The 13,536-nt window shown below is 48.3% G+C and overlaps 1 protein-coding gene across 10 annotated transcripts in view; it reads right to left on the bottom strand.

Moving 5' to 3' along the window:
* The window catches only part of DIXDC1 (DIX domain containing 1), a 65,374-nt gene that overhangs the window by 5,120 nt on the left and 46,718 nt on the right, over positions 1 to 13,536 (bottom strand). For 5 of the 10 annotated variants that reach the window (XM_024109054.3, XM_005291382.4, XM_042851861.2 and 2 more), the window contains 12 exons: positions 12,682 to 12,830; positions 9,465 to 9,554; positions 9,315 to 9,368; positions 8,255 to 8,305; positions 6,656 to 6,760; positions 5,735 to 5,788; positions 5,077 to 5,169; positions 4,915 to 4,986; positions 4,250 to 4,336; positions 3,725 to 3,886; positions 2,053 to 2,119; positions 296 to 404 (listed from right to left, as the gene is read on the bottom strand). In XM_024109054.3, the coding sequence (XP_023964822.1) occupies positions 296 to 404; positions 2,053 to 2,119; positions 3,725 to 3,886; positions 4,250 to 4,336; positions 4,915 to 4,986; positions 5,077 to 5,169; positions 5,735 to 5,788; positions 6,656 to 6,760; positions 8,255 to 8,305; positions 9,315 to 9,368; positions 9,465 to 9,554; positions 12,682 to 12,830 (1,093 nt within the window). The remainder of the gene's footprint in view (positions 1 to 295; positions 405 to 2,052; positions 2,120 to 3,724; positions 3,887 to 4,249; positions 4,337 to 4,914; positions 4,987 to 5,076; positions 5,170 to 5,734; positions 5,789 to 6,655; positions 6,761 to 8,254; positions 8,306 to 9,314; positions 9,369 to 9,464; positions 9,555 to 12,681; positions 12,831 to 13,536) is intronic. The other 5 variants (XR_010593268.1, XR_010593266.1, XR_010593267.1 and 2 more) reach the window with 2 other exon arrangements.

Raw genomic sequence — 13,536 nt, 5'->3', positions numbered from 1 at the left:
AAGAGTAAATCTGTCTGGCTGCTGCCCACTCATAAAACCAGAGATCAATCTTCTGGGGCTTTAAATAAATAAGCTAATTATATATGTATCAGCTGGGAAATCTGGTCAGGCCTAAAGTGAAAAATACACATGTTGTGGGTCTGCTTTCTTGTCACGACTTCCTCTTTGCAATGAAATACAGTCAAAAGCCGGATTTAAGGGATGGAGAGCATGTTTTGGTGGATAGAAGTACCATGGATTAGATCAGCGCTTTCAGTGAACCAAACTCTATTAGTGTGGCAAAGCCAGGGCTCACCTCTTTGGTATATTGACCATGAAAGGTGTGAGTGAGCGATCAGTGAAGTAGAGCACTTTGGTGCAGGCACTGCTGCTCATAGTGGGTGTGCTGTGAGAATGAGGCAATTCTGCAAAGAGAGAAACACAAAGTACTGTCACTGCAGCCAAGGGAGAGCACAGTTTTCTTTCCCACCCTGTTCCCCTAGAGGCATTCTCAGCATCATTTCAGCACAGGGGTAGAGACCCAGAGATGGGAAAGACCTATTAGATGATGAAGTCCATCCCCCCACAAGGGCAGGATCTTGCCCTCTTACAGGACGACAATGCACTGCAAGGTGAGTATTACAATGTTAGCCTGAAGGGCCACCCTACTGCCACCCTAGGGGATGATGAGACACAGCCCAATGCACACAGTGCATACAGCACACCACCTGCACTACAGATATTTTGCCTGCTGTCTTTGTAGTGACTGGAGAATTCCAGCCCATTCTAGGAGAATCATCCCATGAGTGACACCCCTTCTAGCAGCTCAGTATAAGTGATTATCATTCTGCTTGTCTTCACTGACAGAAAAGGGGGATCAATAATTGACTGACACCTACAGGACAAGAGGTCATGTCGGCTCAGCCCTATTAACTCAGAAAGGCGCAACAGACCCAGTCACCTGCCCTTCTGCCCATATTACATAGACTAGGGAGGTGTCTGTGCGCGTGGTGGGTTTCTCTTTGTTAATACGTGCATCTCTCTTTCTGACTGCACCATTACCCTCCCCATTCCTGCAATACAGGTGTGTCTATGCCAAAGGCCTAGGCAGGGGAAGGTTTACACAGTGAGACCCTCTCAATCATAAGGGCTTTCTGGCTTAACGAATCTACAGCCATCACTTTGAGCTCTTTACACCCAAGCAGATCTCTGGTCCGCTAGAGCCTGAATAAATTGACTGCTGCAGTGGAGGGGAAGGTGCCTATAGGGGCTTTGGGAGGTGGCGGGTGAGGCATGTTTTGCATGCATTAGGCTGGTGACATGGAGGCTGCCGCACGAATTGCAGCTTTAGAGAAAAGAGAAAAGGCAACCCAGGTGACTTCTCAGCAGAACCCACGTCAGGCTCTTCCTCCAGATACTAAGTGTCCTTAATTCCTTTGCTAACATCTCCCTAAAATCCTGGTGCTGAGCACTGCAATGTAGTTAAAAAATGGGGCTCTCTATTTGTCCCCAACACCAACGGGCCGACTCCTCACTGCCACTTTGAGAATTCAGTCTATGCAAACTAATGGATTTCTCAGGTTATATTTACAACTGACCCCAGAAAAGCAGTTCCCATGATGGAGAGGAAACTATCGCTGCTCTCAAGTCAGGCAAATGCAGTGAGGGAAAATCCTGCGCTACGGTGTACACATTAAACCCCGGCCTAAGGGATGGTACTCATGGCCACTAGGTGGTGCAAGCACCCAATGCAGCCAACAATAATCCTTAAGGGGTCTGAGAGAACATGGCATTTCCCCCTGAATCCAAGGAGTAATTACTATTATTTATATTGTGGTAGTGCCCAGGGATTCCAGTCAGGATCAAGCTCCTATTCTGCCTACCCACAGCCCCTTGCACTGAAGCTTAGTCTATGAAGCAAATGGCCCAGGAGAAATGCTACAGCAATGAGCAATGGAGTGAGAGGCCAGCCTGTTCTGCTTCCCAAGAGGGACACTGTGCAGTGGATTCTGTCCAGGAAACCTCTGAGCCATGAAGCCAGTTTTTGGAGCGATAGAGCTGAAATGCACTCACTGGAGTTGGGAGGCCAGGAGTCTCGATACTCGTTCGCTGCTCGGCTTGCGGGCGACTTCCCTTGAACCTATGGGGAAAGCCAAGAGAGCGAGGACAAAGGGTCAGTTCCCAGGGCCTCCAGTGGTGCAAGCAAACTGACCAGTGAAGGAAAATGTCATGAAACAGTTTAAGAGGATCTTCTTCTTCCACACACACATCCACACACACACACCTAGCAACCAGATCTACCCAGACACACACAACCAGATCTACACCCAAGACCCCCCCAACATGGACACACAGAGACCCCCAGTACATACAGATTTTCACCCAGACCCCTGCTGTAGGATATGGCATTTAAATGTAACCAACGTGAATGACTATTTTCTCCCAAGATACTAGGAGCTCAGATTTCCCACAGCCCAGAGATGCAAAGTGCTACCATCTACAACCCGTACTGAGGGTCAGCATGGCCTGTAGGGGTGGACAGCCCTTAGAGAACAACAGTCAGAGCATAGACTCTGGAGTCAGGTTCACCTGGACTTTGAATGTCATTGTTAACTTTTTCACTCTGCCACACATTTTGCAGACATGAAATAGACCCCCACGAAGAAACAACAGAGGGGTTGGACTGATTAAAACCGGTAACACGGCCCTGCTTCCAGACAGAGACAAACTAACCCTGTGTAGTTATAAGGTCAGCAAGTGTCTGCTTCCAAATACCACCGTCAGGTCTAATGGGCAGCACAACAGAGCCCAGGCAGCAGCAATGACAGCCCGTGGTGGCTTAGTAACAGCTCTTTGTCCACTCTGCAAATGTTAACCAATTAATCCTCACGGCCCCCAGTGGGAGGGAAGAGGTGAAGTGACTTACCTAAGGTCACACAGCAAGTCAGTGACAGAACCTGGAACAGAACCCAAGAGTCCTGACTTACAGGCCCCTGTTCCAACTACTTGAGTAGATCAGTGGCTCTCAACCTTTCCTGACTACTGTACCCCTTTGAGGAGTCTGATTTGTCTTGTGTCCCCCCAAGTTTCACCTCACTTAAAAACTACTTGCCTACAAAATCAGATATAAAAACAACAAAGTGTCACAGCACACTAGTACTGAAAAATTGTGTATGTTCTCATGTGTAGTATACAATTAAAACATAAATCAATTGGAATATAAATATTGTACTTACATTTCAGTGTATAGTACACAGGGCAGTATAAACAAGTCGTTCTCTATATGAAATTTTAGTTTGTACTGACTCTTCTAGATTTTTTTCTGTAGCCTGTTGTAAAACTAGGCAAATATCTAGATGAGTTGATGCACCCCCTGGAAGACCTCTAAGTACCCCCGGGGGTACGCGTACCCCTGGTTGAGAACCACTGGACTAGATGACTGCTTCTCAGTAATATAAGAGGCACATCTTAGCATTAGGCCTCCAGTGAGAGCAGAGAGGTGAGGTACAGTAATGAAGCATCATTTGCTACACCCCATAGGTTCCCCCGGGGCTGGCTGGGATCCTTAGGGACCCTCCATCTGCCACAATCTAGGCTTCTTTAGGATACAGTGAGCAGAGTGACCACATGATCAGCACACTGCAGGGAGAGATGTGAGGGGATGGAGCGCTGCACTCCCTGGTACTAGCTCTGGTCAGTAAGAGGAGGTGGAGGTATGAAGCCAAGCCCAGTGGGGAATGTTTACCCTTCTCTCTTGCCTCTTCTGCGTCTCCATGCGGTGCAATCTCTCCATCAGGCTGGAGATGCCTTGTTCCAGGCTGTCGATGGTGTGGTGCTGCGGGTCGTGGCCGCTGAAACTGTTCCGCAAGCTGCGGAGGGCATCACGCACCAACTGCAGGTCATTCGTCTGCCCAAGAGACCAGGAGAAGTCAGCCAATGCAGGGATTCAGAGCCTCACTGTAACCTCCCTCCCTCCGGGCGCTGCACTTCTCCCAGGCCCAAGGGACCCTCAGGGGCCTGCACTTTCCCTTACAGGCTGGCAGCTGCAGAGGGAAGGATCATAGGGTTTGAAGGGACCTCAGGAGGTCATCTAATCCAACCCCCTGCTCAAAGCAGGACCAATCCCCAACTAAATCATCCCAGCCAGGGCCTTGTCAAGCCTGACCTTAAAAACCGCTAAGGAAGGAGACTCCACCACCTCCCTAGGGAACCCATTCCCGATGCTGACTGGAGTCCTGAGCTGGCACTGGCTAAGCAGCAGGGTACCTACCACTCTGTGGGCTGTGGGAGCAGCTCCTTTTCCTGCTGTCTGGAGGAAGCCGTTGCTCTGAGTGCTGTGATTGCTGTAGCTCATCACCTGTTGCAAGGAGAAGACACTTTAACAGAGGGTACAGCAAGTTTCTGAACTTCCCGGAAGAAGATTCCAAGGTGCCAACTTCAGATTTGTGAGAGGGCAGGGAAAGCAACTGCACCAACAATACAGCCCCATTGCCACCAGCATTCTGCAAGGTACATAAATTCACTACAGAACGCACACACCCCTGGAACCTAGGCAAGTGTAAGGATTCTCATTTTGCAGGTGGGGAAACTGAGGCAGAGATGGGCAGTGACTTGCCACGTCACGGAGGGAGTCAGGGTCAGGGCTGGAATTAGAACCCAGGAATTCCTGTTTCCCCATCCTGTGCTCAGACCACTGGACTTCACCCCTTGTCAGGTTCATGGGGGAAGTTGAATAGATCTGAACTTTCCCAGAAGACCTGCAGCAGAGAGCAGCCCCTCCCAGAAGCTCCAGCTGTGATGTTCCATGGAGCCTGGCCTCTCTGGGATAGAGGGGGCGCCCAGGGGAGCTTGACACTGGACTCTAGCTGCACATTACATAATGTCAGGCAAAGAACTGCATTCCAAGAGCCTGATGTCTTCCAATGCCCCACTCACCTCTTCTGTCTCTCTCTTCATGCACTGAGCCAGCAGGGCCTCCTTGTGCTCCAGCTCCCGCTCCAAATCTGCCTGCAAAGGGAACAGACAAGTCAGTATGAACTGAGCTGACCAGGCTGGCACCAGCTTCTCAAGAGCAGGGCATGTTGGCGGGCTCTGTACCTGCTGGTAGCTGGCCTCGGAGAGCTGACGGAGCATTTCGTCTAGCTTGGCCTGGTGCTGCTGTAAGTGCCGATCCTTCTGGCCCAGCTCCTTCTGCAACCCAGAGGGATTGGGGGCATCAGTGTATGAGCAGGTGATGAAGGCTCATCTTCACCTTCCTCAGGAGCAGGGAAGGGTTAAAGCTGGCACAGCCTATCTGCCTTAAACCCCATGTTCTAACTGTACTTTAAGGCCTTGTTTGAAAGGGTCAGTCAGGCCCCCACCGCCCTGGGCTTCAGACACGCCACAGGCTCAGCACTGAGGCCAGCAGCACAGCTGACCTATAGGCCCAGGATTCGTGTAAGGCCCTGAGGATAATTTAATGACACAGATGCGATGGTTTGTGGGTGAGCATGGTGCACTCAAGTGCACACCGCTGATGCCAAAGTAACCCGATGACCACTGTGAAAAACACTCTGGGCTATGGCACAGTCCTTCTTAACCTGAGCAGCCATATTCCAAAGGACGTCACAGAGATCTCTTGTTATTGCTATTTATTCACAGTGACAATCCACGGGGGTGACAGAGCACGAAGCACAGAGAGGGCAAGAGCCCTACAGGAAGAATGTTTCCAGGGCTCTCCCAATCTCCACGTGGCTGGGCTGGGAGAGTCTCTTACTTTGTATTCTCCCAGGAGTCTGTTTCTCTCTTCAACCTTCCTCTGCAGATCAACCTGCAGAAACAAAAGGGAGGTTTGTATCTCAGGAGATCCAGTGCATCCATCGACACAGTCCTCTCTTCAACCTCGTGTGATAAAGGCTGCTGTGGGGCGTATGTGCACAGAGTAACACAGCCTGAGGTTAGCAGCAATGAAGTTACATGCACAGATTCGGGGCAGTAAGCTGTTCCCCTGGATATGACAATTGCGCTGGCCCCTCCTTCACCGCTGCTGCCTCCTCAATGCTGATTCTACACACACATGCTCTGTCTGCCAAACGTCACTTGCCTTTAACACGTGGAACAGAGATGAAGGGAACACTGCAGTTTTAGCCCAGTTATAATGAAAATATAATGCAAAGCTTTTCCTCCGTTTCAACCAATGAGGAGGGCCTTTGGAGGATGGGGGAGAAGAAGAGGAACCCCCATAAGCGGAGGGAGGAGCAGGAGATTCCAGTGAGTCTGACTATAGGCCACTGGGCTTCCACTGCACTGTTTCCTCTGCATAGCCCAGTGATCACTGCTCCATCTATCCCATGGCTCATGGATCTACACAATGCCGACCAGCATTGTGTAGATGGTCCCAGGGGGAGGGATAGCTCAGTGGTTTGAGCATTGGCCTGCTAAACCCAGGGTTGTGAGTTCAATCCTTGAGGGGGCCACTTAGGGATCTAGGGCAAAATCAGTACTTGGTCCTGCTAGTCAAGGCAGGGGGCTGGACTTGATGACCTTTCAAGGTCCCTTCCAGTTCTAGGAGATAGGATAGGATAGCCCCACACTGTGACTGCTGGGCTCTCTGCCCTGTAGTCTCAGACCCTGCAATCCCCAGCCACCCTCCCCAATACCAGCGACACTGTCTGAGTTAGCAGCACGAATGACTCACATTCTGGTTGTGCAATTCCTCCTTGTCCATATTTGCTCTCAGCAGCTCCTGCTTTAGCTGAAGAACTGAAGCGTCCTGCTGAGCCAACCTCTGCTGCAATGCATCCTGGGAAAATACACGTATTACCGTTAACACAGTGCCACTGGTGTGCATGGAGTAGGCAGGTGCCCTGCCATGAGGAGCTGATGGTCTAAATTTGATAGATAACACAGTGAAAATGACAACAATCCCAGGGGAAAGAGAGGGACATGCAGAGTGCCAGACTGTGGCCCATGGACAAGGGTAAGCCCCGGCACCCATAGCACGAGATGTGAAGGCATCTGCCTGAACCAGCTCTCAGGTCTTACACTGTGATGCTGCCTGCTGCTGAATTCTCTGCCTTTAGCTAGCTGTCAAAATCACTGAGGAATTTCTGTGCTTCTGTTTGAACTTCCTGCTCAGGCATAGGGTGGCCAACCTTCCCCAAGGGGGAGAAGCAGCTGTGTGTTTGGAGGCGCTTTTGGTGGCACAGAGCCAGTGACCCCCATCTATTGCCTGCACCACCCACGGGGGAGAAACAGGCAAACATCAGTCAAGGGAGCAAGGCCTCAGATGTGAAAAATTCAAGCTTTCCAGTGAGGCATAGCAGTGTGGAGCAACTCCTCTCTGAATGTGTCTCTGGGGAGCCAGGATCCATGCCCGAATCAGGGCTCACCCTTGCACTTTTCCATTCATATTACTGTGAAGCAAACAGCTCCACCTTGGACAGCAGTGTGCTTCCTCCACAACCCAGGGTGACAGACAGCTCTAAAAATATCTCGAGCTCAGGAGCAGATTGTTAAACGCCCGTACTCCAGAGGGAGGTGCTGGGCAAACAGGAACACAAACAGCCAAACAACTGCCCGAGCTAAGGAGGGCATCTGCACATGCCATGATTCCCTCTCTGCTGCTAGGAATAAACCAACCCACCACACTAAAGTGTTTATTCCCAGGATAACAGTGCTAACAGGCCATGAGAACCACCATACACATACCCTGTTCCACCCATCCCCCTTTGGGAAACTCAGGCCCAAAGAAGCAATGTGATTTGGCTAAGGTCACAAAGACAGTGAAAGAGTCAGGAATAGAACCCAGCTGTCCAAACTCCCAATTCCCAGCTCTGACCATATTCACTTCCGAGTGCCAGGAACAGAACCAAGGAGAAGAGCCACAAAAATGATTAAGGATTAGAAAACGTACCTTATAGTGATAGACTGAAGGAGCTCAATCTATTTAGCTTAACAAAGAGAAGGTTAAGGGGTGATCTGATTACAGTCTATAAATATCTACATGGGGAACAGATATTTAATAATGTGATCTTTAATCTAGCAGAGAAAGGTATAACACAATCCAACGGATGGAAGCTGAAGTTAGACAAATTTAGAGCTTGTCTCCACTTACCGGTGTTCCCTTCTGGCCTTGGAATCTATAAAGCTGTGAGCCCTGACTGCCACTTCCCTACTCTAACAGGCCCTACTCCATTCCTTGGGGTAAACTGAGAGGTATCATGTTGCCCCTGACCCCTCTGATAGGCTCCCAAGGGTTACTGTTAACTAGTTCATTAATTCTCTCTCTTCTCACCTTTATTCCTTGTAGGTTTCGCGCTTCTTGTTTGTATTTCAGTAGCTCCTTCTGTAAATCCAACACAATTTGTTTAAATGGTTGTTTCCGGTCATCCCAGAAATATCTCCATCCCTCCCAACACCTGGTCTCAGGAGACCCTCTGAAATAAAACAAACCCCACCTCCTCCCACAGACCAAAAAACATGTCAGACCAGGACCCGTTTTAAAGAGTTTACAAACCCAGCGATAGAAATCACTCTTTCTCCATGAAACACCTTCTGAGCAGCTGTAGCTCTCCTAAACGCTTTATATTAAATTGCAGAGCTAAAGCTTGCGAATCCACCAAATCTACCCTTTGGAGCAATGCAGAGCACTTTACTTCCAGCGTTAGTGCTGGGCCACTGCCAACTTCCGCGCGGAGCACAAGACAGGCTTGACAGGAGGGTTTTTCTCAGCTGCTTTTATCTTCCACATGAAAGCTTGTTTACACCCAGACATGGCTAGAAATGTAACAATTGTCCTGGATAAAGGTTTCTAAATGCAGCACGATGTGCATCTCTCGAGAAAGGCTCCGGCTTCAAGAATGGGCAGAGAAGTCTATTCAGGGCTGGACTTAATTCAAATAATTGTTTGGTGTTTTGTTTTAAAGGAGAGCAGCATTGACAGCATTATTTAGAGGCGAACTGGATGAAAAGGGGGCATTTCCCCAGATTCTACCCTACGCTAGCTTAGAACACAGATGATCGTGAAACTACTCATGCATGAGTAATAATAATACTCATAAAGCACCTCCCATGTGAGACTCTCAAAGCACTTTCCAAATTCAGTTCACTCATTCTCACGGCCCATTTGGGAGGCAATTATTAATCCATTTTAAAAATTGAGACATAGAGAAGTGCGGTGACTTAATCAAGTTCACATCGCATGACAGCAGCAGAGCTGCTGACTCCCAGTCATCCATGTGCAAGTACATTTCCTCCCTCTGCTTAAATTAGAGAGCTACATAGTGCACATAGAGAAGGAGCCCCCAAGATCCCAATCCCAATAACCATTCTGTCTCTATCTGTCCTCTTCTAACCTTTAGGTCCTGATTTTCGTCCATGCTCTGGTCCAGACGACTTCGGATTATGACCTGAATGCAAATGCACTGCAGTTATTACCCATCCTCTGTCTGAACAGTGCACAAAATTGACTGAAACTAGATTTTAAGGGAAAAGAACGTGCTCACCAGCTGCTCTTCTGGACAAGCTCCATGTTCACAAAGGACAAATGATCCCTCCTGCTCGTCCTCAGGTAATGACCCATTGAGCAGCAATGCCTGGGCAACAGCAAAGGCAAAAAGAATCCGCACTCAGATGATTTCTTGGAAAGCCACAGGAGAAACTCAATCCCATCTCCACAGCTTTAGCCAGCAGCATTTCACAGCAATCTAGACCCAAACAGCCTCTAAACAATTTTCTCTATCATTTCGGCTGACATCTTACTGCACAGAAAAGGGGGCTTGTTTTGAAACAAGCATAAGACATCAGAATGTCCCCAAGAAAGGATCCTCAGCAGAGAAGTCTGTTGGTGACAGGCATACGCAACTCCCATCAAGGTGAAGGGGAATTCTGTATCAACTCAGCCCTTTTTATGAGCAATGTTTGCACTGGGTTTTAATATGAACTGCATAAAATCACCCTTTACGGACAGACAGCATATACAAAAACTGAAGGAAAGAAGCTGAAAGTTAGGCAGAGATTTGCAGCAAGAGGGTTTTTTTCAGACTAGTTTGGAACATGTCCAAGGCATAAATAAAAATTTAATTTAAAAAACAAACTAGTCTCTCAGTCAATGGACATTCTAATTTCAAAGATATTGGAAGGAGGGGACGTCTGGACTGAACAAGTACAGCAATGCCTGGGTGTGTTTTTTAGGAACATTTCCCACTCTTAAGACCTGCTAAGTAGTCTCTGTTCACACTGGAACCATGGCTGACAATGCATTCAGCAGCAGATCCCCCTTGAGCTGGTACTGAAAGCACATTAAATGTGAGGGTAACTGGGACAACCTCTGTTTTCAATACCCTTTCAGAAAGCACTACAGAGACTTGAGGGACCACTGCCAGCAACAGGTCACTGTCCTCGTGTAGACTGACCTGGGCCACACGTTTACTGCTAGGACTCAGAAGCAGGATATTTCAAGAGCCAATTAGTTTATGCTGGAGAGTAGCATAGAGGTAGATAGGCCACCAATACAAGGCAGAACTGGGAGGCTGATGAGAGTTAGCACAGAGGATGCTAGGACAGTGGCATCCCTTCCTTTCAGATAGTTTTCTATTTGAGTTCTACCCCAATCTCATTGCTGCCAATTAAAAATCTCATTTGCAGGGATGTTCCATCTTGGACCGAGAAATGCCAAGCTGAAGGGTCGAGTCCGATTTTCTCACCGGAGAGATGCAAACCTTGCTGAATGCCAAACAGACAGCCATTTGTATTCATTTAATGCAAATCTTCCTGGGGAAACACTTCTCTGAGTGCAGTCCCAAAGTTTGCCCAGCAGGACATCTAGGCAGGAGTCACACAGGAACACCGAAAGCTGCACAGGGTCTCAGAATTTCAAACAAACCCTTGTGATCCAGAGGCTTTTAAATATTGGGCAAGAAGGGAAAATCAATGAATCAAATCCAATTTCTTGGACAGCTGTGTCAGCTGCCTCCTCCTGCTTCTGAGGAGTGAGGGGGGCAACATGCCAGCTGCTTTCCCTTGCTCCCGAGGTGTGTTGGGGGGGCAATGCCAGTCTCCCCAGTGCTGCCTTCCTCTGCTCCCAGAGGGTGCATTATGCAAGCGGATTGTACCAACCATCTATTTTCTTTTGGAATCTTTTGTGTCCCTTGCCCATTGTCAGCTGGGAGCACGCCTGTGTGCTGCTCACACAATGCGGGCTTTGTTTACTTGTACATAAATATTTACAATTCAAAATAAGTGCGGTTCCCAGCACAAACAGAAAGGGGTATTCCTGGGAGAGTTCAGGGTCTTTGCCATATGGAGCAGGGAGTCTGCTCACTGAGCAGAGTCACACAAAGGCACAGAGGCAAGGGTCATTTGGTCAGGGAAGGACTAGAGCAGGGCAGCTAGAACAAAGTCCGATAGAGAAAATTGATTCAAATGATCATTAGGGAAAGTGCCAAATTTTACAGCCCAACCAGTCTTACTAAAAGGAGACAGATCTGCTTCTTTATCTCTCTTGATCAGTTCTATGAATCTCTACTGATTTTCCTGCATTCCTTGTCTCTTTGCATTACTTCCAATCACAAATCACACAAAGCCTGTTTTATTCGCCTTGGCTGCTAACAAAAACCATGGGCTGCCAAGCGTCTTGGCAAGGAATGGGAGTCCCAGCACATGGGAAAAAGCTGTTGCATCTTGCTACTTTGGGCGGTAACATACATGTTTTTCCTGGTGACAGCACATTCAAGTGTTACCATGTAATCAGGGTATAGGGCACCCACCTAATGAATCCAATAAAATACTGGACTGTAACCAAAAGACATTGACAGGAGAGATGATCATTTACTAAACCCAGACTTTTCAGCGCCCGCTGAAGGAGATCCCTTTCTGGGTGCTCACAACGTGCCCTCTGCGCTTTCCCAGTCTGTCCCAGTCACCATTACTGTAACCAATGATGGCACTCACTAGACTTAAGTCTCTTCATTACTATATGCACAGTCAGCCCCTCTAAGGGCATGCACTGGAAATGAATAAAACCTGCATCCTTGCACCAGCATCACACACACTTCCATGCACTGCCTCAGCCTCTTCCACCCTCACACCAGCCTCTCGTCACATCTTCCCCACAGAAGAGACAGCCTGGGAAACCAGGTAAAAATTATGCTTTTTAAGAGTCTAGAATTAAAAGAAAATTGTCCAAACTGATTGACACTATCTAAAAATATCTCTCTGAACTACGTCTGGGAGCTTGGAAAGGCCATTCTTTGCTTCCTATCACCTTATTCAAAAGCCCTGCAAAGAGGGAAAGATGGACAGCAACAAAGCACAAACCAGTGAAGATTAAGAGAAAGAAAACCCACACTAGTGCTGGGGCAGGAAGTGCGAGGGGTGCAAGAGCAAAGCATGATTAGCATCAGGCTTAAGGAGCCATATCTTAAACTGCTGTGATGAGTCCTTTCTGTTGTCTATCAAGGTACTTCCCTATCCCCATCAGCATAATATCCTTACAACACCCCTTGAGGTAGGGAAGGATTATTATACAACCGATGAGCACATTGAAGGATTAAGTGATTTGCCCAAGATCATCCAAGGAGTCTGTGGCAGAGCCTGGAACTGAACCCAGATTTCCTGAGTCCCAGGCTACAGGAGTAGTCTCTCTCTCAGCTAGAGCTCAATGGGAAACAAGAGTATGATGGGAAGATAAGAGAAATGCTGGCTGAAAGGCAAAGCGAATACCTGCAGGCCTGAAATCATCTTCTTTGCTTCCTCCATTTCCTTTTCTAAATGGTCTTGTTGTTCCAGCAGCTGCTCCTCCCAGGAGGTCTCTAGGTATGTCCCAGGGCTTCCGGCCTGCCACTCTGGGAGAAATGGAGAGTCTGTCTCTTCTGCAAGAGGAAAAAGCTATATGAAATACAGCTGAACAACAACAGAGGAGTTCTGAAAAGCGAGGCACAGCATACAGAGGTCTCCAGCTCTCTGCACTTGATTCTCAGTGGCAGGAACTGGAATCTCTTCCAGCTGATGTCAAGGTAACAGCTAGGTGAAGCATCTTCCCCCAACTTGGGGATTTATGCCTCATTCACCCTGCAAAAGAAACATTACCTTCCCTGTGTGTGCATGACCTGAATCCTTCATCTTCATTAGCACTGATGTACAAGGTCTCCTGGTGTTAGAGAGTCCTAGGCAAGTTGAAGAGGAGGATGCAGTGTGAGGGTGTTTATATCTCCCTGTTGGAGCTGAAGGAAAGGATGAAGGGGAGTGGGAAGGGGGGATCTCTCAGTGTTGCAGGAGGCACCCCCTCCCTGGCTACTCCAATAAGCACTAATAGACGGATCTAAAACCCACTAAAGTCAAAGCAAAGACCACACTGACTTTAACAAACTTTAGATCAGGCCCTAAACACCTGTGATCAAGATTTTCCATTGTTTCGGTATTTCTTGCTATTAAGATACTCCGCGACTGGTTGCTAAGCCATGGGTGAAAACCCTGGAGGGCAAAGCCGGAATGCTTGAAGCCCTGCCAGGTTTTGCTCCACATACTGAAGCATTATAGGTGCTGGCAGGGAGAGCGTGCCACTTTTAACTGAATGAA

This window comes from Chrysemys picta, chromosome 16 (genome assembly GCF_011386835.1).
Source record: "Chrysemys picta bellii isolate R12L10 chromosome 16, ASM1138683v2, whole genome shotgun sequence".
Lineage (NCBI taxonomy): Eukaryota > Metazoa > Chordata > Testudines > Emydidae > Chrysemys > Chrysemys picta.
Note: the sequence above shows the minus strand (reverse complement) of the source record. Positions and strands in the feature narration are given on the sequence as shown.